Source organism: Nuphar pumila, chromosome 15, assembly GCF_984573655.1.
Source record: "Nuphar pumila chromosome 15, dmNupPumi1.hap1.1, whole genome shotgun sequence".
NCBI lineage: Eukaryota > Viridiplantae > Streptophyta > Magnoliopsida > Nymphaeales > Nymphaeaceae > Nuphar > Nuphar pumila.
In genome coordinates, this window is record NC_143263.1 from 18147640 (window position 1) to 18171613 (window position 23974).

Below are 23974 nucleotides of genomic sequence, written 5' to 3' on the forward strand. Positions count from 1 at the left end.
TTTTTTTCTCTTTTGAGATGATGACTAGAAGTAATGTTGCGGAATAACGACGATCTCTTGCGATCGATCCTGTTTTGCTTAGATATTGGTTTAAGAGGAAAATAACGCGGAAGAAATTACCGAATAAACGGGTTTAACCCCAAAACTAGGGTTTCCCCCTCTTTGTCTTGGCTCAGTATGTTCCGAGATGAACCTTTCATAAAAAAAAAGTGTTTTTTCGAATTATTTGGGGGCGGAAAACGCTGATTATTTAAGTAATGATTTTTTTTATTGGAACTTCGGTCTGTTTCGCACAGTAGAACTTAAGTTCATGGTGGAAATCTGGTCAAACAAATTAAAAATCCACCTTTATAATCTGCAAATCTTTTTCTTAAAGATAAAATTCTAGATATTGATGAACAGTAAATTGTTGATTAAGTTTCGCTATTGCAACCAAGGATGGGGGATAGATTTCTACATATTCATGAACAGTAAGTTATTGTTTAAGTTTTGTTGTTATTTGTTTAATGGATGATGACTCAAGGTTTATAAAAGTACCTCTCGAAGGTTTTTTTTGCTTGTGGAATAATAGACAGTATTGCATTTCTTTAAAACAATCCATCAAAAAATGAGACAACTTTGCATCTAGACGTTTCGATTTCCAAATCTGATGGACTGTACCTACTACCTTTCTCTTGCTCAAACAGTGAGCTCTGTTTAAGCAGTAGCCATAGCGGCGGTTGCAATAAAAAAAGGAGACAGAAGTACTCTGATTAGCGTGACAAATCAACCTTGATTCTTAAAAGATGGGGGATCGACGGTCTGGATCGCATGTGCAATCCCGATGGCGTCGATCTCATTCCACATTAATGATCAGTTAGCTAATTCATTTCTTGGAATGGGGTTTTTGTTTTGTCACCTCATAAAATAATGGTCTTTCTGAATTGGTAGTACAAGACTGGCCCTGCCATTCCTTTTATATAGTACGCCCATTAATTAATTATTATTAGTTTCTTTTTACTGGGACTTTTTTCCTTTTCTTTATTTGGAAAATCAGGTCCACATATTTGCCATTTTTTTCCTTTTAGCTCTGTGGATACATTGGTGCCACGTAGCCCTCTGAACCAAACCGGAATAAAAAAAGTAAACAAAGAAGAGGGCAGGGTTTAGTAGAGTGAAATAGTATACGTTGGTCCTGTTTATTCACATATTTTATTATTACCTATTATGATGGGCGGGCTTGATATCTAAGCTGGTGCTTCTGTGAAAATAGAGCATGCCACTGTATTTTTATGGTCGAGAAATTTTGTGACAAAGAAAAAAGAAAGAAATAAAAGCCAATAAACAGGAGAAGAGGGAGTTTGAAGTTGGGTTGAACAGCTTCGCAGATCATCAATGATCTCACTGAACTAGCGTTGGAACTTGGAAGGACTTATGGAGTTGATTTTTGCATACAATGGCTCCTTGAGGCGTTGAGGAACCGGGATCCAACCTATGTGGCTTGAGGTGGTGTTGATGTCTCATTTTGACACTACTTTTCCTCTTCGCATGTTTCGTTTGCTTGACAGTATTTAGTTATCCTTCCGTGTTTCTTGTTTTTCTTTTCTAAATTCCTGCATCATCTTCTGTTTCGGCGTGGTGGAGATCTAACATGATCGTTTTTGCCTTTTTATAGTAATAATTCTATTGTTAGCTCTACAGTCTGGTACACTGTTTTGCTGTTTTGATGTTAGAGAAGATAACGCAGTTGGTTTTGAATTTTTGATAATTACTTGTCCTTGCTGCTGTTGATATTTCAAAGTCCGGAAGCATATATATGCATGTAAGTTTGATTTTAGGAGTTTTTATTTTGTTCGTTTCAGTGGTTCTTTGCCTGTAGTCTTAATTGCTCACACTTATGTTATACTACTTATTTTATGAATTTCTTCGTCACTTATAAAAATGGCAGTTTTCGGCCTTAGTGGGTTTGTGGAAGTCTCCGTCTCGCAGTTCATTTCGCCATTTTAATAGTGGAGGAGAAATGGAGTTGGGTGTAGCAAGTGACTGCTCTTTGTGGTAGGGAATGCAAATTTTGAAAAACAAGCATCCTCGCATTTTAGATGGTGGTATTTTTCTTCTCGTGTTTTCTTCCTTTTTTTTTCTTTTCAGCTATAGTGGCGAGTGGGTTGTTCTCATATATCTATGATAGGATTGTCTTCAAGTTGTTTTGGATCGTTTGTTGTTTACATATTGTAATTTGCATACGTTGCGTGCAGAAACGGATGATGGAGAAGTAGGTTATCATTGGATTGGTGACTATAGTCGAATGGAGATGGATTTCGATGGATATTGGAGATTATGGCCTTTTCTTTTTGGGTTTTCACAGCCTTGGTGTAGTGAAGAAGAATATGTTGGCATAGATATCTGAATGAAGAGTTCTTGGGAGAAATCTGGCTCTAGAGAATTAGAATTGCACCCTTCTGCTGTTTCAAGCAGTAGCCATGGTGTTCGTGGTGGCATCCCAAGAGATGCTTCACAATCGGGCCGAAGGCTGCATATGCAGTTTAAGGGAAAAGGTTTGGGGTCTTCTCAGACAGGCAATCTAGATAACCAGCTTGGGTCATCGTGTATCTCTGGAAATGAGGACATGGGTGTTTTGGAACCCGGTAATATCAGCTTGCGCCAATGGTTAGACAACCCGAATCGATCAGTTGATCTTTTGGAGTGTCTGCACATATTCAGGCAGATTGTAGAGATTGTGAATGCTTCTCATTCACAAGGAGTTGTTGTTCATAACATTAGGCCTTCCTGCTTTGTCGTGTCTTCATTTAATCGTGTTTCTTTCATCAAGTCTGCATCTTGTTCGAGTTTGGGGTCTGATTCGAACGAGGAGGCACTGAAGTTGGTGGATCATTGTAGGGTTGGTGAACATAGCGCCTCATCTCCTGTTTCTTGTGGATTGTCTCGGCAGAGAAGCTTGTCTGCCTGTGAAGATTCAAAATTGGCGATCTCTCCAACGGTCACATCGCCTGAAGTTTCAGAAAGAAATGACCACAGTGGCGTCTGTCGGTCTGATGCAGAAACTGCAAGTTGCTTGAGGTCAACATCTGCGCAAGTCACACCCTTGTCTTCAATAGAAGAGACCAAAGAAACACATCCTCTTGGAAGCAGCAAAGGTGATGGGCAGGAGCGATGGAAGAAAATGCCATTGAAGCAGATTTTCTTTATGGAGATTAGTTGGTACACCAGTCCGGAAGAGGATTCTGGTGGTCCAAGCACATTTTCTTCAGATATTTACCGCCTTGGTATTCTTTTATTTGAGGTATGATTCTTTTTTCCTCTTTCCATCTCGAAAAGGGTTAACTTTCATTTTTCAGAATGTTATCAAAATTGAAGTGCAATACCTGGTGGATGTGTTCAATGGTTTCCAGTTAACAGTTGTAAATTCTTCATATATGTTGGATATTTTGAGTTTAAAGTTAATTACATAAAGTAACAATTTGAAATTCTTCAAATCTGTTTGATATTTCTTGTTTAAAGTTAATTACACACTTCTTTTTTTCTGTGTATACTAGCTATTCTCCACATTTAGTTCGGAGGAGGAAAAACTCAGAACGATGTCCAACCTTCGCCACCGTGTTTTGCCTCCTCAGCTGTTGCTCAAATGGCCTAAAGAAGCCTCATTTTGTTTGTGGCTATTGCACCCCCAACCTAATATGCGACCCAAAATGAGGTGAGCCTATTTGAGTTGAATATGACATGTTATCTTGAAGAAAGTGAATGTGCTAGTTCTTTTTTTCTAGACAAATTAAGGATGTATATCCGCAGATACATGATGGAATTTGATAATCTTATGCAATATTAACACATTTCAAAGCCTACAAGGGTACTAGCATGTATCTTCCTTTGAATGAGAGTCTGATCAATGTTTTCCATGTATAAGACATGTCCCTTTGGCCTTAGTTTCAAAAAGGTAAAAGATGAAAAAGTTTGTCTTCTTGTGGACCACCTGATGACCATGTCATTGCATGAGGATCTTGCTATTTTATTTTCCCACTAGACTTATCTTAATATTGGTAAATAAAGTGTTTTTCTAGCTTATGTCACAAGATGGAATGAGGAAGATCATATTAATATCCCACACTCATAATGATTGTATCCTAAAAGTGGACATTTTCAACATTGTCATGAATCAGAATATTATGTTGTGGCGAATGACTTTACCTGCACACAGTAGTGGTCTTGGCCTGTATTACCTGATCAGTGCAAATAAATCTTTAGAGTTGTTTCTAGGATTTCAAAAATAGAACAGTGGGCCAGGAAAAACTTGGTGGTGTTGTGGACGGGTGGTTTCTTCTCAACCAATATCTGCCCTTTTGGATGCTGCCCACAATACAGGTGGTTTCTTTGATTTCTGCTCAGTTCCGACTTATGTCACACGGATGCTCCATTTTGTTCCCTGTACCATGTCTCCTATTATACTAATCATTATTGAAGACTTCATAATAATGCCTGTATGCCTGTATCAGCAGCCATATCCATGTGACATAGGTTTTGGCCACTCAATATCTCTTGTTCGATGGCACCATTCTGATTCTGGCAACAGTTTTCTCCCAAAAGAGTGTTGGATGATGCTCTCTCTCTCTATATATATATACTCTCTCTCTCTCTCTTCCATTATGCAGTATTCTAATTTTTTAAGCTTTGTAGGTGTTTTTGTAGATAGGAAGAATGTAAAGGATGGAGGCAGCTTACCTTGTTACTTGGAAAATTTTGACAACTATGCCATTAAATTCCAAGATGCTAGAAGCAGTGGAAAAAAGAGTGGCTTTCCTTTTTCTTCTGTTTTTTTAATTTTTTGGAGAATAAAAAAAACTTTATTTGGCATTATTAGTTTATGTGAGACCTAATCCATCCTAACCATTTTATAGGATCTTTTGGATTGTCAGAGTTTTGGCCTTTGATGAATAAGGACCTTTGAGTGCCTTAAAATGTTCTAGATTACGATTATGTATTATGTGCATTACAATGATTTCACCATTGAATTTCTTGTCCACTGATCATCCTTGTTCTTGGTTTGCCAGTCAGATGACAGCCTTATATTTTAGGAAATGTTTAAACCCTCATGTTTTTAAGCATGTTTGCACCAAGAGGGATGTTCAAAGTTGGTTAGTGGCCTTATGCTGTATAAATTAGAAAGTTTAGGTGGACTGTTAATTAGAAGATACCAAAATTGTTGCTCTGATTTTCATTTTTAACAAGATATAGTATGTCTGCAACTTTGATATTTTGAAAGCAAAAAACTTGTTTAATTTCCATTCCTGTGGTGTTCTATGCTGTAATGAAACAAGAACAAGAAGAAGAAAGTGCCTCTTATGGGCTTACAAGAACACAATATTCAAAAGCACAAAGGACCACTTATGGGTCAATCACATAAACACATACACATAGGGCACTTATGGGTCAATCACATAAACACATACACATAGGCCACTTATGGGCTAAGAGCTTAATAAAAAATATAAGAATTGTATTGCTAAAATGCTTGAGAAAACATTAGGTTTACATGAGGGGGAATCCCCTATTTATACACAACAAAGAGCCTTGAGGGCCATTGGGACACTCCCCAACAGCTAGAAATAGAGCCGTTGGGGAGGTCCCCAACGACTCTATGGGTTTGTTACATAAATGCCCTCAACATTTAATCAAAAACCTATTCTATAAAAATAAAATAAAAAGGACTCTTGTGGGCACAACCTATTACATGACTGTGAAAGATGAAAATACCCTTGATATGTCTATTTGCCTATTCCAATGAATAAAACACATATAATATATATGTGTTATACATATAAGTGGATGGTGTATTTTCCTATTATAATAGTTGTCAGGGAAATTCGGATTCCTGATAACTTGTTTTTACAAAATCTGTCAGAAATAATAGATCGTATACAAAATCACCATATTTTTACTGTGGCTGCGTGTACCTGTCAAGAATACAACCCAACAAACCGATCATTAAAAATAATGAGTAGAAAAATAATTAAAAATCTTTTATTTCAATCCAAAATATGTAAATTGTAAGATTTTTATCAAATTAATGTTTTTCTTGGAATTTATATAAAACGTTTTTGACAAAACCCTTTTTACATAGTCTCTTTTCTACGTAAACGGATGGTGTTAAGTTGAACATGTATATATATATATATATCTAGTTTCATACATGTATATATTTTTGGTTCATATATATATATTATTTATAATGATGTAATTGCTAAATACCCATTAGGGGTATTTTTGTCATTTTAGTCCTTATAATAGGTTGTGCCCTTGATTCTTTTCTTTTGTCCTTTTCTGTTTGTATAGGGACTATTTGGTCAAATACAAATAAAGTTGTTGGATTTTTTTTTACTAGTCACTTAGAGTTGACTAGTCAATAGAGCTATTGAACAATACAACAACTATATTTATAGCTGTTGGAATAATCCAACATCTCTATTGAGATCTCTCTCTCTCTCTTATATGTGTATAAATAGGGGCTTTTATTCCCTTTCATTTCCTAATGCTTCTCTTGAGTATTCATGCTCAATAAAATGTATATTTTTTATATTCTTGTGTTCTTTTAATTTCTTTATGTCTTGTAATCCCTTATTGCTTGTGTAGTGCCTTAGTGCTCTTGGATTGTCCCTTAGTTGGATTTTTGTATGTGCATGTTCACTTTGTGTATATTGTAAGCCCTTGGAGGCCTTTGTTTTGTATTTTCGCATATTTCATTACATTGTATCAGAGCCAAGAAATCTTTTTGGTATTTTTGCTTTTTTTTTGGGTCTTGGGATTCTTTGGTTCGAGTTCGTGTTTTGTGAAGGATTTGTGATCATTGTGTGGTTTGGATTCAAGTAAAATCTTGACCTGGTATGTATATTAAACCTTTAATATTATTTGAGTTATCTATCTCATGCATTATGCATGAAAAAACACTCATTTTTTCTTCTCTTTGAAAAGTTATTTGTTAATTTTGTTAAAAACTAAAATGTCTAAATGCTTTTCAAATTATTGTTGTTTTTATTTTTATTAAATGTTTTATAAGGTTTATAATATTTGTTTGATCTTGTGAAATGTTGTATGTGTATGTTTCTATGAGATCTAGTTTGAATCTTGGATTTTTTTAAACTCGCTTTATTTAAAATGTATGTATATTAAACCTTTAGTGTTATTTGAGTTATCTATCTCATGCATTATGCAGGAGAAAACACTCATTTTTTCTTCTCTTTGAAAAGTTATTTGTTAATTTTGTTAAAAACTAAAATCTCTAAATGCTTTTCAAATCATTGATGGTTTTATTTTTATTAAATGTTTTATAAGGTTTATAATATTTGTTTGATCTTGTGAAATGATGTATGTGTATGTTTCTATGATATCTAGTTTGAATCTTGGATTTTTTTTTGAACTCGCTTTATTTAAAATGTATGTATATGATCTAGTATTGTTGAAATTTAGATACTTTATTCGAACATTTCATGGAGACAAATGTCAAATCATATTCGTACTTTGTTTTGGTTTGTTTTGAAAAATTGCCAAATATTTTGAAAATAATTTGAAATATTTATTTTAAAATGGTTTTGTGTGTCATTCACAAGTATGATTTTATGAGATTTTTCTTTACTTATGTTTGAAATTTTCTTTTTTCTTTTCTCTTTGATATATTTTTATGTGAAACATAAAATATTTTATAAAGTATTAAAAATTATATGTGGTTAGGATCTTAGCGATCATGGATACCTTGCTATTTTTGAATTTTGAATAAATAATTTTTATATGATCCTTATTCACTTGTGATTGTCTTACATGATGAATGAGATTATCTATTCGTGCATAAGGTATTGAGCATGATTTCTTACGAGAACCATTCACGTTTATAAATGCCTTTTAAATATGTTCGTTTTAAAAAAATTATATTATGTTATTGGGTGTTTTTCTTGTTGGCCCTTTTGTGTTCCTTGTGATTGTGTTATTTTATTATTCTCATGGCTCTTTAATGAATATTATCTTACATGTTTTGCATGCGATTTAAATATTATGCTTTTTTGCATACTTAGTTTTAATAAAATATTAATTTGAGAATTATGAGAACCTTCTTTGTGTTTGCCCTTTGTGGGTGTTATAAGTGTTTCCCTCATGGTTCACTTTAGTAATTGTCCATTATTGATGAACATGCTTCTTTGTAATTGAAGACTCTCATTGGTGGACATTTTATCTTGTCGTATGATTTCATGTTTTTATTAAAAACTTATTTGCATCATGATACTTTACATGAGTTTTAAGTGTTATGTTTCTATAAAATATCATTTTTTATATTGTGAGGCTTCGTGTGTAGCCCTTTGTGGCTTTTATGAGAATGTTCCTTAGAGAACATTTTTTTTGTTTATCCACTTAACATTGGTGAACATTTCAGTTCGTGACTGAAGGCTTTATAATTACATTATTTGAGGATTTCCTTGACTTGAAAATTTTTGTCTTATCAGTTCTTGTTCTTTGGAATGTGTCTTTCAAGGTTTTTATTATTTGGCTTTGGAAGTTCATTACTCTTCTTTCGATATATCCATTATTATTTGTATGTGTGCACTTTTGTCTTCTTGTTAGTATAGATTGTCAAATGATTTGGTTCTGATTGACCGTTTATTGACCTCTGGTTCTGTGAGTGTTTTGTATCACTTATTTGTTTCTTGTGCACCTCGATGTTGTGGAGTTAGGGTTAGCCGTTGAGGTGAGTTATGTGTGCACCTCATGTCATTTTATCAGTCTAGATTTCCAAGGGTTATGAGTGACATGTTATTTGCCTTGGGTTTGATTGATGGTTGATCGATCTTTGAACTCATTGTTGTTGAAAATCTGAGTTAGTTTTTGGGGTGAGTTGTATGTGCATCTCATGTCATCTTGTCAATATATGTATGTATCTAACTGTCTGGTGATTGACCTCGATTTCTATGAGTGTTTTTTACTACTTATTTGTTTGTGTGTAATATCGCGTATTTTGGTACTTAGTCATTTTATCAGATTTTCGAAAAAATTGGCTAAGTCTGGAAGAAAAATTGTTTGAGGCTCAATTTTTAGACTGATGTCTTTGAGTTCGGGCTTGGCCCAGGTCTCTCATCGATAAGGTCGAGGAGAGCCAATCATAACGTGAGAAAGAGTTTTAATTAGAATCTTAGATATTCGATTTTGGGGGACCACGATAATACAAAAACTCTGTGTGCACTAATGTTTACCCCTGAACCCGATATTGAGGTTTTTTCTCCTAGTCACGGTTTTAGGGTGAGTCCGCCACTTTACCTGGGGGTGGTGTGTTCGACATAGCTGTTTTGGTATACCAAGAAAGACACTATTGGATGTTGAGGTCCTTAGTGTCTCGACATTATATGTGGAGGTCTAATGTTTTGAAGGTGATTCGGTCGAGGGCTAAGTTTAGAACACAGTAATAAAATACAACTTGTCTGCTAAATTATCCTGGGAATCCTACTTAACCTCAAATTTTTTACCCGTTTGGTGTATCCGCGGGCAACAGTAATTAAAAAGATGAAACTTAAATTATGTGCATTTAATAGGGTCATGCATATGAAAAGAGAAATCTAGTGAAAGATAGTAAAGTGTTCATGCATTTCACATAAATCATGCATTTTCCTGTTATGCATTACATCGTGCATATTTACCTGTTCTGTTAACTGCTAAATGTTGATGGATGCATAAATATTGTTCCCTAAAGCATGTTAAATGGGTATATTGCTAAATTTGTGATTCTTCTTATTTAACAGTTGTTTTCTATTGCATGAATGCTTAATTGAATTATGAATTTGTGATAAATGCATACCTCCAAGTTAGTGCATGAACTCTTATATGTATTCTTTATGCTCATTTATTTTATTAGAGGGATTCATATGCAGAATTCCTCAGATTTCTGATACCCTTGTTTTTGTGGTTTTCGCAGCCGCTGAGGATCAGTGAAGCGACTAGCTTCTGGGAGAGCTACGAGTGTCACACTTTTGCTAGACAGTTCACAGAAGGACATCATGACTCAGTTTTTTCTTATTTACTTTTATGTCATTTAAATAACTCTAATATATTTTTTTGCAAGTATTGTTTAAACACTCTTTCAAATAAATAAATAATGAGTTGTTTTGGTTTGAGGTGATAAATGTAAGATTTCCTTGTGGTGTGTATGATTATCCAATTGGGAGTGAAACTGTAAAGGCCCTGGGTCTCTGAGAAGATTTTCGCAATGGTTCTTTGAAAAAAAAAATTCTGCATTTTTATGGAGTATGAGTTGGGGTCGTTACAGTGTGGCCATTGTTATAGTATTGGATGCTTGATATATTGGTTTTCCTACGATGGTAGTTATGTTTTTGAAACCATATAGTTTTGAATGATTGTTAAAATCGTTATTTTTATTCTTCTAGATGGCATTAGTTTGTTTTCATTATAAGATCTCTTACCTCTTGTGTTTTCAAATGTGTATGTACACCAATTGGTTATTCATACTTTTGTGTGTTTGTTTTGCCTATATGTGGCATTGTGATTATGCTCTTGTTCTAGTAGCTGCTACACTTGTTTAAGTGTCATTTTATGTAGACAAGAGATATTGTTGGTTATTTACTTTTTGTGTGTTTTTTAGCCCCTTAGTGACATTGTGATTATGCTCTTGTACTAGTAGCTGATACACTTGTGTAAGTGTCATTTTATGTATGCAAAAGTTGTTGGTTATTCACACTTTTTGTATGTTTTTTAGCCCATTAGTGGCATTGTGATTATGCTCTTGTTCTAGTAGCTGATAAACTTGATTTTTGAGGTTTGGAGGTCTAGCGAGATGATTGCTTGTGGTGGTCGAACTATTGTTGAGATTTGCAAATGTCATTCCTTTTGTTGTGTAGGATTTTTAAAATCTCTCACATAAAATTTCTAAACTTTTTCTACTTGTATGAAAAAATTGTTTATTGATAAAATTTTATGCATTTTACGTGCATTTCATTATATATATATTAAGATTGATGTTTGGTCCTTTGTGCTTAAGCCCATTCTAGGTTGTGTGAATGAATCCTAATGAGTTGTGATTTGTGAGATTGCTCTCGTTCATTGTTATGTGCATTAAATATGCTTTAATTGCATGTTGGATAATACGTGTTTCATATTAATTATCTTGTTCACGTTGTTGTACACATGAATTTAATTATCTCCTATTTTCTTGAGGGCTCTTTTGAATTGTTATATTTTATGTGCATGTTGTCAGTGATGATTTGTTATTTCATTTGAAATGCTTTTCTAAAAATCCTCGGGATATTACTTATGCATAATTGTTTATCTCTTCTTTATGATTTATGTCCTTTAGTGATCAAATTCTCTTACAATCAATATTTATGTTTTTCTTAAAAAAATGTTGATTTTGTGTTTATGAATTGAATTTATAAAAATTTATCCTTGAGGTATGCTCCTCTTATCTTTCTTAATGATTATTTAATGTTTCTCTTGCTCAAAAATATATTTGTTTTAAAAACTTTTTAACTATTGGGTTAGGATATTTTCCTTTATGTAGTTGGAACCTTTTTTTTTTTTTTCTTTGCAGGTTTTTAAAGATGCGATAGATTGAGAAATGAATATCTTTGATGCATCATATCATGAAGATGAATATAACTGATGAAGGCATTTAGGGACGATCACCAATAAAGACATTCAAAGACTTCTATTTACAAAATTCTCTAAGGCAACATAAAGATGGAGACTTCCAATGAAGACACTTGAAGACTTTGATTCTTCCTATTGATTCTTTTTGTATTTTCAAATTTTTGGTATATCACACCGTAAGTTTGAGGATGAGTGTTAAGTTGTACATTAATATTCTTATATATATGTATTTTCATGCATATATATATATATTATTTATAATGATGTAATAGGTAAATAAACTCCGCCTTTGTATAACTGTTTAGTTATACACTGCCGGTCCCAAGCCCGGATAAAGGAGGAGGGTTGCGGTAGGCCTGTGACAGCCAACATAAAAACTTAGTCATACCCTATGAATATGAACCAATATGAGAATTTCGTTGGGGCGTTCCCTACTGAGCGACGCGTTGTACTCTATAGGCCCGGAGGCAGTGATAAATGGGCAAGGGTTGCTAGGTCGTCGCTCGGAAGCGACGCGTCACACCGGCGCCCGGGTGTGGTGTCAAATAGGCAAAGAGTTCCCTCACTTTGTTGGACGGGTGGGGGTAAAGAAGTTAGTCCAAGACCATAAAATTAGGTTAGCCACTTGGAACATAGGATCTTTAACTGGTAAGTTGGTAGAGTTAGTAGATGTTATGTGTAGGAGAAAAATTGATATTTTATGTCTACAAGAGACCAAATGGGTAGGTGAGAAAGCAAAAGTGACAGAACCTTGGGGATATAAGATTTGGTATACAAGAATAAATAGGAATAGGAATAGGAATGGAGTAGGGATTGTTATGAGTCGTGAGTTTATAGATAATGTAGTTGAGGTCCGTAGGAAGGGTGATAGGATTTTACTTATTAAATTAGTATTAGGTACGAATATTATTAATATTATTAGTGTTTATGCACCTCAAGTAGGTTTAGATGATTCCATTAAGCATCAATTTTGGGAAGATTTAGATGGAGTAGTACAAGGGATATCTTATGGAGAAAGGCTTTTCATCGGCGGTGACCTTAATGGGCATGTAGGCATTAGTAGGGATGGATTTGAGAGTATCCATGGGGGCTATGGTATAGGAGAAAGGATTTTAGATTTTGGTTTGTCTTATGATATGATCTTAGCAAACACTTGGTTTAGGAAGAGGGAGTCTCACCTAGTAACATTTAAAAGTGGGGTTAATACGATAGATTTTTTCCTACTTAGAAAGAGAGATAGGGGTTGTTGCATCGATTGTAAGGTTATACCGGGAGATAGTGTAGCTACACAACATAGAGTCTTAATTTTAGATCTTAAAATTAGACAATACCGCAAAAGAGATAGACATATGATAGATCCTAGAATTAAGTGGTGGGTACTGAAAGAAGCTAAACAAGGAATGTTTGTAGAGTGGGTAGTTAAGGAAGTTGATTGGTGTCTTGAGGAGGATTCAGAATCTATGTGGAATAAGATAGCGGGTGGCATGAGAAAGGTGGCTAAGGAGGTATTGGGTGAGTCTAAAGGCGGTGCACCGCTAGGTAAGGATGCATCGTGGTGGAACGAGGATGTCAAATTAGCTATTAAGGTTAAAAGAGAGTGTTATAGAAATCTAAGTAAAAATCGTGATAATGAAAATTTGGAGAAGTATATGATAGCAAAGAAGGAAGCTAAAAAAATAGTTCGGAACGCGAGGGATAAGGTATATAAGGAGGTTTATGACAAGTTGGATACCAAAGAGCCAAAGAGGGTGGGAAGGATATTTATAGGCTTGCAAAGATGAGAGATAGGAAATCGAGGGATCTGGGTATGGTTAGATGTATCAAAGATGAAACCCATAGGGTTTTAGTCAAAGATGAGGAGATTAAAGAGAGATGGAAAAATTATTTTGATAAGCTATTTAATGAAAGTCATGCTCAGGATCTTGGAGATTTTTCAATTCCTTTTCATGAGATGAATTGTGACTTCATGCGCAAGATTCAAAAGAAAGAATTTGAAGAGGCTTTGAAGAAAATGAAATCAAGAAGGGCAGTTGGCCCAGATGGTATACCTATCGAAGCTTGGAAATGCTTGGGAGAGAAAGGTTTAGAATGGTTGACAAATCTTTTTAACAAGATTTGGCGGACAAATAAGATGCCTAATGAGTGGAGGAAGAGTACTTTGGTGCCTCTATATAAGAATAAGGGTGATATACAAGATTGTACAAACTATCGTGGTATAAAACTCATGAGTCATACTATGAAACTTTGGGAGAGGGTGATTGAGTCTAGGTTGAGGAAGATTGTCATGATATCGGAGAATCAGTTTGGTTTTATGCCTTGAAGATCAACTATGAAAGCTATACATCTTCTTAGACAACTTATCGAGAGAAATAGAGAGAGGAACAAAGATTTGCATATGGTTTTTATTGATTTGGAGAAGGCTTACGATAGAGTACCTAGGGACGTTCTCTGGTGGACAATGATGAAGAAAGGTGTTTCTCTCAAGTACATTTGTATAATTAAAGATATGTATGAAGTAGTAACCAATGTCCGCACTTGTGGAGGGGTGACAACCAATTTTCCTATAACGGTTGGGTTACATCAATGATCTGTTTTAAGCCCTTTCCTATTTGCTATAGTGATGGATGAGCTTACGAGATCAATTCAAGAAAATGTGCCGTGGTGTATGTTGTTTGCTGATGATATTGTTTTGATTGATGAGTCTAGAGCTGGGGTTAATGCTAAGTTAGAATTATGGAGACAAACATTGGAAGCAAGAGGTTTTAAGTTGAGTAAGAGTAAGACAGAATACATGGAATGTCGATTTAGTAAGCAACGAAGTAGTGATGGGAGTGTAGTGAAGCTTGGTGAGCACGAAATACCGGTGGATGATTCTTTCAAATATTTGGGATCTATCATTCAAAAGTATGGAGAAATTGATGGAGATGTAAATTATAGGATAAAGGTTGGGTGGATGAAATGGAAGAGTGCAACTGGAGTGTTGTTCGATCGTAGAATGCCATTGCGGTTGAAGGGAAAGTTTTATAGGACGACTATTAGGCCCGCTTTACTATATAGTACGGAATGTTGGGCTGCCAAGAGACATCATATTCAAAAAATGAGTGTAGCTGAGATGCGTATGCTGAGATGGATGTGTGGAAATACAATAAAAGATAAGATTCAGAACGAGGAGATACGTAAGAAGGTAGGTGTTGCACCCATTGAAAATAAGATGAGAGAGAATCATTTACGGTGGTTTGGACATATTCGACGAAGGATGGAGAAATGGGAAAATATATTAGTTAAAAGAGGTCGGGGTAGGCCTAGGAAGACATGGATGGAGGTGATAAGAAAGGATATGAATGCTTTGAACCTCACCGAGGACATGGCATTGGATAGAAATGAATGGAGGAGAAGGATTCATGTGGAAGACCCATAATGATTTTCTTTGTTGGTTCATATCGCCGACTCCAATTGTTTTGGGATGAAGGCGTAGTTGTTGTTATTGTAATAGGTAAATACCATTAAGGGTATTTTGGTCATTTCAGTCCTCACAATAGGATGTGCCCGTTAGGAGCACATTAGTACTTTTGTTATATTATTTTTTTGGTCCTTTTTTGTTTTTATAGGGATTATTTGGTCAAATACCAAATAGAGTTGTTGGGTTCTTTTTTGACTAGTAACGTAGAGTTGACTAGTCAATCAATAGAGCTGTTGGAACAACAACTATATTTATAGTTGTTGGAACAATCTCACAACTCTATTGAGGTCTCCCTCTGTCTTGTATGTGTATAAATAGGGGTTTTTATCTTCTTTCGTTTCCTCGTACTTTTCTTTAGCATTCATGATCAATAAAATGTATATTTTTTATATTCTTGTGTTCTTTTAATTCCTTTATGTCTTGTACGCATTTAGTGCTTGTGTAGTGCCTTGTGATTTTGGATTATCCTTCTCTTGGACTTGTATATGTGCATGTGCACTTTGTGTTTTTTCATCATGTAAGTCCTTAGAGACTTTTATTTTGTATTTTCACATATTTCATTACAGATGGCCATTAGTCTTGCTCTATATTTGGGTTCAAAGTAATCATATGATACAAATCTATTAGGAACTTTGAAAATCTTTATGGATTTTCTAATACTGGAGGAATATATATCTTGATTTTGAGAATATCTTTTTAGAGCACATGAAGGATCTTCGGTATGTCGATTATAAGTTTGAACTTTATTATGAGATTGGTCTATATCATCGAGACATTTATTCCCATTCTTATATGCATCATGAGTGTCCTCATTGTGACTGCTATGCACATCATGAATGCCATTATTATCATAATTAACAACTTTATCATGCTCATTAGCAAGATAAAAAAGAAAAGAATAATCATAATTCTTTTGGATTTTATCTTTATCAAATCCATTTTCGTTTTCAAGAAAAGTGACATTTCTTAAAACATATAGCTTGTCCTTTTTAATTTCATAACATCTATATCCTTTTTTATTTTCTGCATATCCTAAGAAAATTCAAGGAAAAGCTTTAGTAGGAAGTTTGTCATTTTTGTTGGTAAGTACAAAACATATAAAAAAAACTCAATCTTTTATAATCGGGAGAAGTTTTAAATAATTTTTCAACAGGAGAAAGGTTTTCAATAGTTTTTGAAGGTATTCTATTTGTCAAATAAACCTCTCTAAGAGTAGTTTTTGCCCAAAAAATTTTAGGAACATTTATTGATATAAGAAGTGTTTTAGTTGTTTTAACAATATGTCTAGGCTTTCTTTAACTAGTCCATTTCGTTGAGAGTATAAGGACAAGATTTTTGATGAATAATTTATGTAAATCAAGATAATTTTTGAAGTCTTGATAAATTTTTTTTCCTGAATCGGATATAAAATTTTTAATGTTGACTTTAAATTGAGTTTTTGTATAATGATGAAAATTTTGAAAACAATCAAATATTTTGGATTTGTGCTTAAGAAAATATATCGAAGAGTGTCTACTAAAATCATTCGCAAAAATAACATAACATGATACTCCTCCTTTAGATACAACTGAAGCCGGTCCTAATACATCTGAATGCATTAACTCAAATGATTTTTTAGATATGAAATGACTAGGTCTAAAAGGTAAAGATTTTATTTTACCAAGAATGCAATATTTACAAACTAAATCTTTTTCTTTATAATTTGCGAGAAATAGAAACAAATGCAATTTTGACACATTAGGATATTCTAGTCTTTTGTGGCAATTTCTCATATTTTTTTTTTCAAAAAATTACAAAAAATATATATTGATAATTCAAGATTGTCCATAACATAGAGATCTCTTCTTCTATGGTTCTCGGATTGGATTGGATTAAACAATCATTAGACAAGAAAAAGATTTACACCCATGATCTGAAATTTGAAAAACAGACAGTAGATTTAAATTTAATTTTGGTACTATTATAACATTAGGTACATGAAAGGTTTGATGTTTTTGCAAAGTTTCAAAACTTTTGATTTTTAAATAAGTTCCATCGATGGTGAAACATAAGAATCGTTTGGGTTGATAGACATTCAGAAAGTGCAAACTCATTTGGAGTCATGCGAAAGCGTCAGAATCAAGAATCCAATAAGTCTTACTGGGATCAATAAATGTGGATACGGCTGCGCTGGAGAAAGAAGAAGCTTGATTCTTAAACATTGGTTGTAGTGCCTCCGTGAGTTGTGAGAAAGACAATGAGCCCACGCTTTTGGAGTTTTCATCTACACCATTTCTTTTAAAAGATGGTCTCACGGAAGCCACCTTGTTTTCATCTCTTCGATATTCTATCCTTTTTAGGCAAAAAGGCTTGATGTGACCCGACTTATAACAAAAATGACATTAATTTGTGAGTCTTCTTGTATTCATAGTCACTCCTTCCATGATCATTTGAGCTCCTTCCAGAACTGCAAGGTTTGTATGTACCGACTCTCAACCCCTCCTTAACAACCAACTCAAGCATCAATTAATAAAAAAGAACGAGGTATTTCTTGATGTGGATAAGTCATAATCATTTACAGATCCATGGAGTTCAGACTATGCTAACACCCACAATTCTTACATAGCACTCATTCTTCACCAAATATGGATGCACACATCACATAGTTTGTATCGTTAAGTCTCACGGTAATGAAGATAACTTCTCTTTCATCTTCCATTTTTACAAATAAAGAGTATAGAGAAACAGAAATAAAAAGAGGAAAGAAGGGAGGTAGAATGAAAGTAGAGCACTCTTTGGACACCACGAGCTTACGATCATACGATCCACGCTCTCACGTCGACACGAACAGGATCTTCAATCGATGGATCTGATACCATGTAACGAAACAAGAACAAGAAATTGCCTCTTATGGGGCTTACAGGAACACAATATTCAAAATCCCAAAGGACCACTTATGGGTAAATCACATAATCACATACATATAGGCCACTTATGTGGCAAGAGTACTATAAAAAATATAAGAATTGTATTTGCTAAAATGCTTGAGAAAGAATTAGGTTTACATGAGGGAGAATCCCCTATTTATACACAACAAAGAGACTTGAGGGCCATTGGGACACTCCCCAACGACTAGAAATAGAGCCGATGGGGAGATCCCAACGACTCTATGGGCTTGTCACGTAAATAACCTCAACATTTAATCAAAAACCTATTCTATAAAAATAAAATAAAAAGGCTATTACATGACTGAAAAGACAAAAATTACCCCTAATGGGTATTTGCTTATTACAATGAATAAGGCATATATATATATATATATATATATATATATATATATATATATATATATATATATATGTGTGTGTGTGTGTGTGTGTGTGTGTGTGTGTGTGTGTACAACTATATTTATGCATATCTTAACATATACTTCCATGACATGAGAAATTGGGAGATTTGACTTGCAATTGCTTTTTGGGCACGTGATATTTGTAGTGAGGTGCTGCAGAATGAGTTCCTTGATGAAACCACAGATAATATGGAGCGAGAAGCCGCAATAAAGATTAAAGAAGAAACAGAGGAACAGGAAATACTACTGGAGTTTCTTTTGCAGATGCACCAGAGAAAGCAAGAAGCTGCAGATAGATTGCATGAGATCGTCCATTGCTTATCCTCTGATATTGAGGAAGTTCTAAGTCAGCAATCTGACCTGAAGAAAAATGGAACTTCCTTCATGGAATCGGACAATAACCAAAATTTGGTGTTGGAAAAGCTAGACCATGTGCAATTTTCCAGTGACAATCAAGATTCAATGAGATTGTGCTCTCATAAGCGTTCTAAACCTAGTGAAGATGAGTTTAAATCCGATGTAGGTCCAAGCAATATTGTGATTAAGAGTTCCAGAGTTATGAAGAACTTCCAAAAATTAGAAACAGCTTATTTTTCTACAAGGTGCAAGCAGATCAAGCCACCACTGAAAGTACAGAACAGAAGTTCACCTCCCAGCAGCATTGGTCGAGAATCAAATATGAGAACAGAGGGAAGTAGTTTCAGTTCCATTGACAACTTGGCAATCAAAGAATCCCCCAATGATGCAAGAAGAAATGGATGGATAGGTCCATTTCTTGAGGGCTTGTGCAAATACCTGTCATTTAGTAGGTTAAAACTGCGGGCAGACTTAAAGCAAAGGGACTTATTAAATTCTTCCAATTTGGTTTGCTCTCTGAGTTTTGATCGGGACAAAGATTTTTTTGCCACAGCTGGTGTAAATAGGAAAATTAAAGTCTTTGACTGTAATATGATACTTGATGGGAATCTTGACATGCAGTACCCTGTGATTGAAATGGCTACTAGATCCAATCTTAGCAGCATTTGCTGGAATAGTTACATAAAAAATCAAATAGCTTCAAGTGACTTTGAAGGAGTTGTGCAGGTGTGCTTTGTTTTTCTTCACTTTAATTAAATGGTTTCCTTGTGTATCAAGTAATTTCTTTTTTATCCTGATTTAGGTATGGGATGTTACGAGGGGCCAGGCTTTTATGGACTTAAGGGAGCATGAGAGACTTGTTTGGTCCGTTGACTTTTCACAAGCAGATCCAACACGGTTGGCTAGTGGAAGTGATGATGGTGCTGTTAAGCTATGGAATATCAATCAGGCAATTCTATTCTTACCCTTGGTGGATATCAGCTTTGAAACTAAACATACTGCAATCATGTAATTTACTATTACAGTATCATTGTCATCATAGATGTATAATTAGTTATTTCTCTTACATGGGGGGGTTGCTGCAGGGTGGAAGCATTTGTACTATTAGAACTAAGGCTAATGTATGCTGTGTTCAATTTCCTCCTGATTCTGCTCGTACAATTGCGATTGGATCAGCAGACCACAAGATCTACTTCTACGATCTTCGAAATACGAAAGTACCATGGTGCACATTGATGAGCCACACCAAGACCGTGAGCCACATCAAGTTCATAGACTCAACGACCCTTGTTTCTGCATCAACAGATAACACAATGAAGCTTTGGGATTTATCTGTGAGCTCGTCAAAGTTGCTAGATAGTCCCACACAGACATTTACGGGCCACAAAAATATGAAGGTTAGATATCCAATTTAGAGCAAAATTCTTGTATGTATCATTCATTTTTAATAGGTATGCTCTAAACTTGGCATTCTATAGGGACAGAGACTAGAAAGCTTAGGTTTTGAAGTTCCCTATTTAATTCTTCTCCATGAAAAGGTCATATCCGTGGTGTACTTTTGAAAACAGAATTGGGATTGAATGATTGACCAAGTTATAAAGGTCCAAAAAAATTCTTTAAAAGTCATTTTCTAGTTTTACCTTGAGAAAAATATTTATTTGCCATGCTATCAAAACACCACTTTAAGAAATTTCACTACATTGATGAAATATATTGGTTGATTCCACTTGGTCTACTGTTGGTTCAGGGTTGGAATCTTGAGTCAATTTTCTGTCTTGTGCACTAGCAGTAACCTGTTGGCTTTTAAATTTTAGTTATTTCCTTGTCAGGAAATATAGATAAATACAGAAAATGGAGATTGCAGCATAGCCCAAGACTTTTCTTAGTGTGGAGCTGCATTAAACATATCTAAAGCCTTCAAATAATTATTATTTTGTGAATTTTGATCTAAAAAGCATATCTTACGAGAAAACTTTGAAGTAAAATGTTTTTATACTCAATGTTTAGAGCTACATTTATATTTTGAAAGGTTGGAACTTGGGTGTGACAAAGAATTAGGTCTCTTCTCAAGGTTTTGATAAGATGGTGAGATGCATGAATACATATGATTCAAGACAATTTTTTGTAAGAAGCTTCATATAATTTCATTATTTGGATGATATATCTTATTACATTGTTCATCCTTTGTAAGAAGTAACACCTAATGCAGTTCCATTTTTTGCCGTATTTTCATTTGGGTTTTAGCTAAATCACTTTTTATCTGTTCTCCAGAATTTTGTTGGATTATCTGTTTCTGATGGATACATTGCCACTGGATCAGAGACAAATGAGGTATAGACCTTCTTTGAGCGTCCACTAGCTGTCTTTCTGATAATGTGTCTGTTTCATGCATTTTATGTGCTTCCGTAAGTTATGATATTGTATGGGAACAATGATTCTCTTTTTGTCCATTTAGGTTTTTATTAACTTTGAGCAGAGCACATTGAATGCTAAAATTATGACATCTTAGCTTAAGAGGTTCTAATTCTCGGATACTACCAGGGAGATGAATAAACCTTCTTTTGTTCATGTTCTTTCCCCAAATTGTTGTGTTTCACTTGCTACATTTGATTTGTTTGCTGGAAATATCACTGTTACCCTCTGTGTGTTGGGTGGGGAGGTGGGTGGACAATGGATCAGGTGATCTGCCAAATCACCGGTCATCTGTACTTTGGCATCTTCACCATCTACCAGTTCCGTCATGCAAGATGCGGGCCCCAGCATAAAGGTATGTCTTATGTCAGCTTCACAGCCCAGCTCCCGGTGGTAGCTGTTGATCACCGTGATGGATTGTGATGATGCCAAATTATCCATGGGCGGTAATTTGGCAGATCATCTTATCTTTTCTGATCAATGTGATTGCACACTTCTAGCGTTCTGCTGCAGTTGATCGCCCTCCATCATTTCTTGGGCCCCCACAATTGACAGACCCTATCCCCAAGATGGAGGGTGATCAGGTGCAGCAGCTTGCACCTGAACTTTTATAGTGCGGTTGGGAGTTTTGGCGGGAAGGGGTTGTGGAAGGTATTTTCCCCTCGTTTTCTAATCATAAACTACAAACAGGGACCCAACATATCATTTATTTAAAACAAGCTGCAAACATTCCTTTTATTACGTTTAACTTTCTGGTTTCATCTTTGTTTCACGGACATGCTTGGTCTTCAATTCACCTGGTTGACCGTTGTTTTGCCAAAAGAAGGAAAAGATTAAAGTGTCCCAGCAAAAGAGCATAGGGAGTTATTTTTTCTGGAAGCAAATGGGTTGTTTTTACGCTTTAGTTGGGTGTTTGAAATACATTAAGAAAATGCAAGTGGTTAAACATAATAAATGAAAAGTTGTGCAGATTTTTTTAAATATAGGACAAATTGGGCCTTCTTGTGATCTACTTTTTTATTTAAATTTATCTCTTTGGCTGGTGAGCTCACAACGTGAATTGGAGCATAAAAGGTTTTTGTTCTATGCGCATATTTACCTGTTAACGACTTCATAGTAAATAAGGGATTAATGGTGGCATACTCTGCTGAATGGCTCTCTCTCTCTCTCATATGATAGTGTACGAGTATGCATGCATGTGTTCATTTACACATGCCTTGGCTTTCTGCCTTTTAGTCTGGCATCTTTATAGTTACGATTACCTGTCAATTTTATCATCCGTGCAGGTTTTCATCTACTACAAGGCCTTCCCAATGCCAGTATTATCTTACAAATTCAGCACGAGAGACCCGCTAACGGGTTCGGAAGTTGATGATGCTTCTCAGTTCGTATCTTGTGTATGTTGGAGAGGGCAGTCTTCAACGTTGGTAGCTGCAAATTCCGCGGGCAACATTAAAATTCTTGAGATGGTTTGATTCTTTACATAAAGAGCCCTGAGGGTATGCTGCTTATACATTGTTGTGAAAACCTTCTTTTGTGTGATTTCTTGCATTGGGCAGTTGCCAGCAGATTTTAGAGTATTGATCAAATGGAGCAGCTGCAGGTGGATGATCATACCCTGCCTTGCCGGCAAATAGGTGCAAATGTAGGTCTAAGAAGTTCCTGCGAATTTCAGCGGTCGGAATCTGGTGTATTAAGATAGGCATTTGAAGTTGTTTAGGTGCTTAAGAGGTTAATCCTCAAGCAAAAATACAGAGAAATTGTCCATAGTTGCATTAACATATGTAAAGAGTGAGCAATTTGATAGTGAGCGTGATTAATAGAATAGTGATATTTCAATTAAGGTGATTCTCTTCTTTGGGCCTGCATGATAAAAAAATCTGCTTTGGATTTAGACGTGGAGGGTCGAGCCAGTTCTTCGCATGGATTTAATAGGGTAGATGTTGTAGATATGCTGTCAACTGGTCAATCAGGGTGTACCTGAACCTGCCCAAATAACAAATTGTTCCGTCCAAATAACAAATTGTTGAGTGGGGGAATGGGTTTTGCCGAGTCACAAAAATCAAATCTCATGCCGATACGGTTCGATATGACTTAGATCCAAAATTCATTCGATCCATAGTAGCTGGCTGGTGGGGCCTACACATGGAGGAGCGTAGTCCTCTATTTCTGGACTTGCTAAATGTGGAGAACCTTATTTGTGGATTAGGTTATTTTTGGAGAACCGATTTTTGACCTGAAGAACTTAAAAGAAAGAACCTTATTTAGTTTCGGTTTATTTTTTGTGATCCTAAAAGTAGAGCATCCTATTTCTAGAGGCTCTAAAAATAGGTGTGCTAAGAATAGGAAAGGAGCTTGGTGAGACCCACCCTAGGGGGCGTTCTTTTTATTTTTGGAGCTTACTTCAAGTTGGGTTTACGAAGGTTCTAAAAATGAAGAATGAAGACCTATGGTTGGTCTGTTTTTAGGTTGTCTAAAAATAGACTAGTCAAATGAGGCTTAACTAGAATTAACTTTAGTCTATTTAGGTTTAAATTTAAAGTTTGTTTTGTGAATTGTGTAAGGCTTTATGAAGTCCTTAGCTTATATATAGGCTTTGCATTTTCCTTTAGCAAGATATAAAAGAAATTGATTCTAAATTTGTCTTTCTCTCTCTAAATAACGTGTTCCTATCTCTCTTTCTTCTGTCTCATGTTCTTCTCTCTTTCTAAGGACGTCTCTTTCTCAAAGGCTTGATCCTCTCGTGATATGGCCTCTAGTAGGCTGACTCCATTAAACTGGAGCTTAGG

At 35.2% G+C, this 23974-nt stretch overlaps 1 protein-coding gene across 10 annotated transcripts; it reads left to right on the plus strand.

Moving 5' to 3' along the window:
* The first annotated feature begins 1110 nt into the window (after window positions 1-1110).
* Window positions 1111-22981, plus strand: LOC149814675 (protein SPA1-RELATED 4-like). Of its 10 annotated transcripts, none has more exons than XM_089989689.1 (11): window positions 1159-1485; window positions 1655-1801; window positions 1928-2084; window positions 2235-3280; window positions 3534-3691; window positions 18563-19499; window positions 19576-19722; window positions 19859-20170; window positions 21045-21104; window positions 22472-22654; window positions 22745-22981. In XM_089989689.1, exons 4-11 carry the CDS (start codon window positions 2387-2389, stop codon window positions 22820-22822), a joined length of 2769 nt encoding a protein of 922 aa, XP_089845815.1. In that variant the 5' UTR covers window positions 1159-1485; window positions 1655-1801; window positions 1928-2084; window positions 2235-2386; the 3' UTR covers window positions 22823-22981. The 10 variants fall into 10 exon arrangements, with proteins under 10 accessions (XP_089845814.1, XP_089845824.1, XP_089845822.1 ...); XM_089989691.1 differs by having other exon boundaries at window positions 1781-1801; XM_089989688.1 differs by lacking the exon at window positions 1655-1801 and having other exon boundaries at window positions 1111-1485; window positions 1928-2081.
* Window positions 22982-23974: the final 993 nt, after the last annotated feature.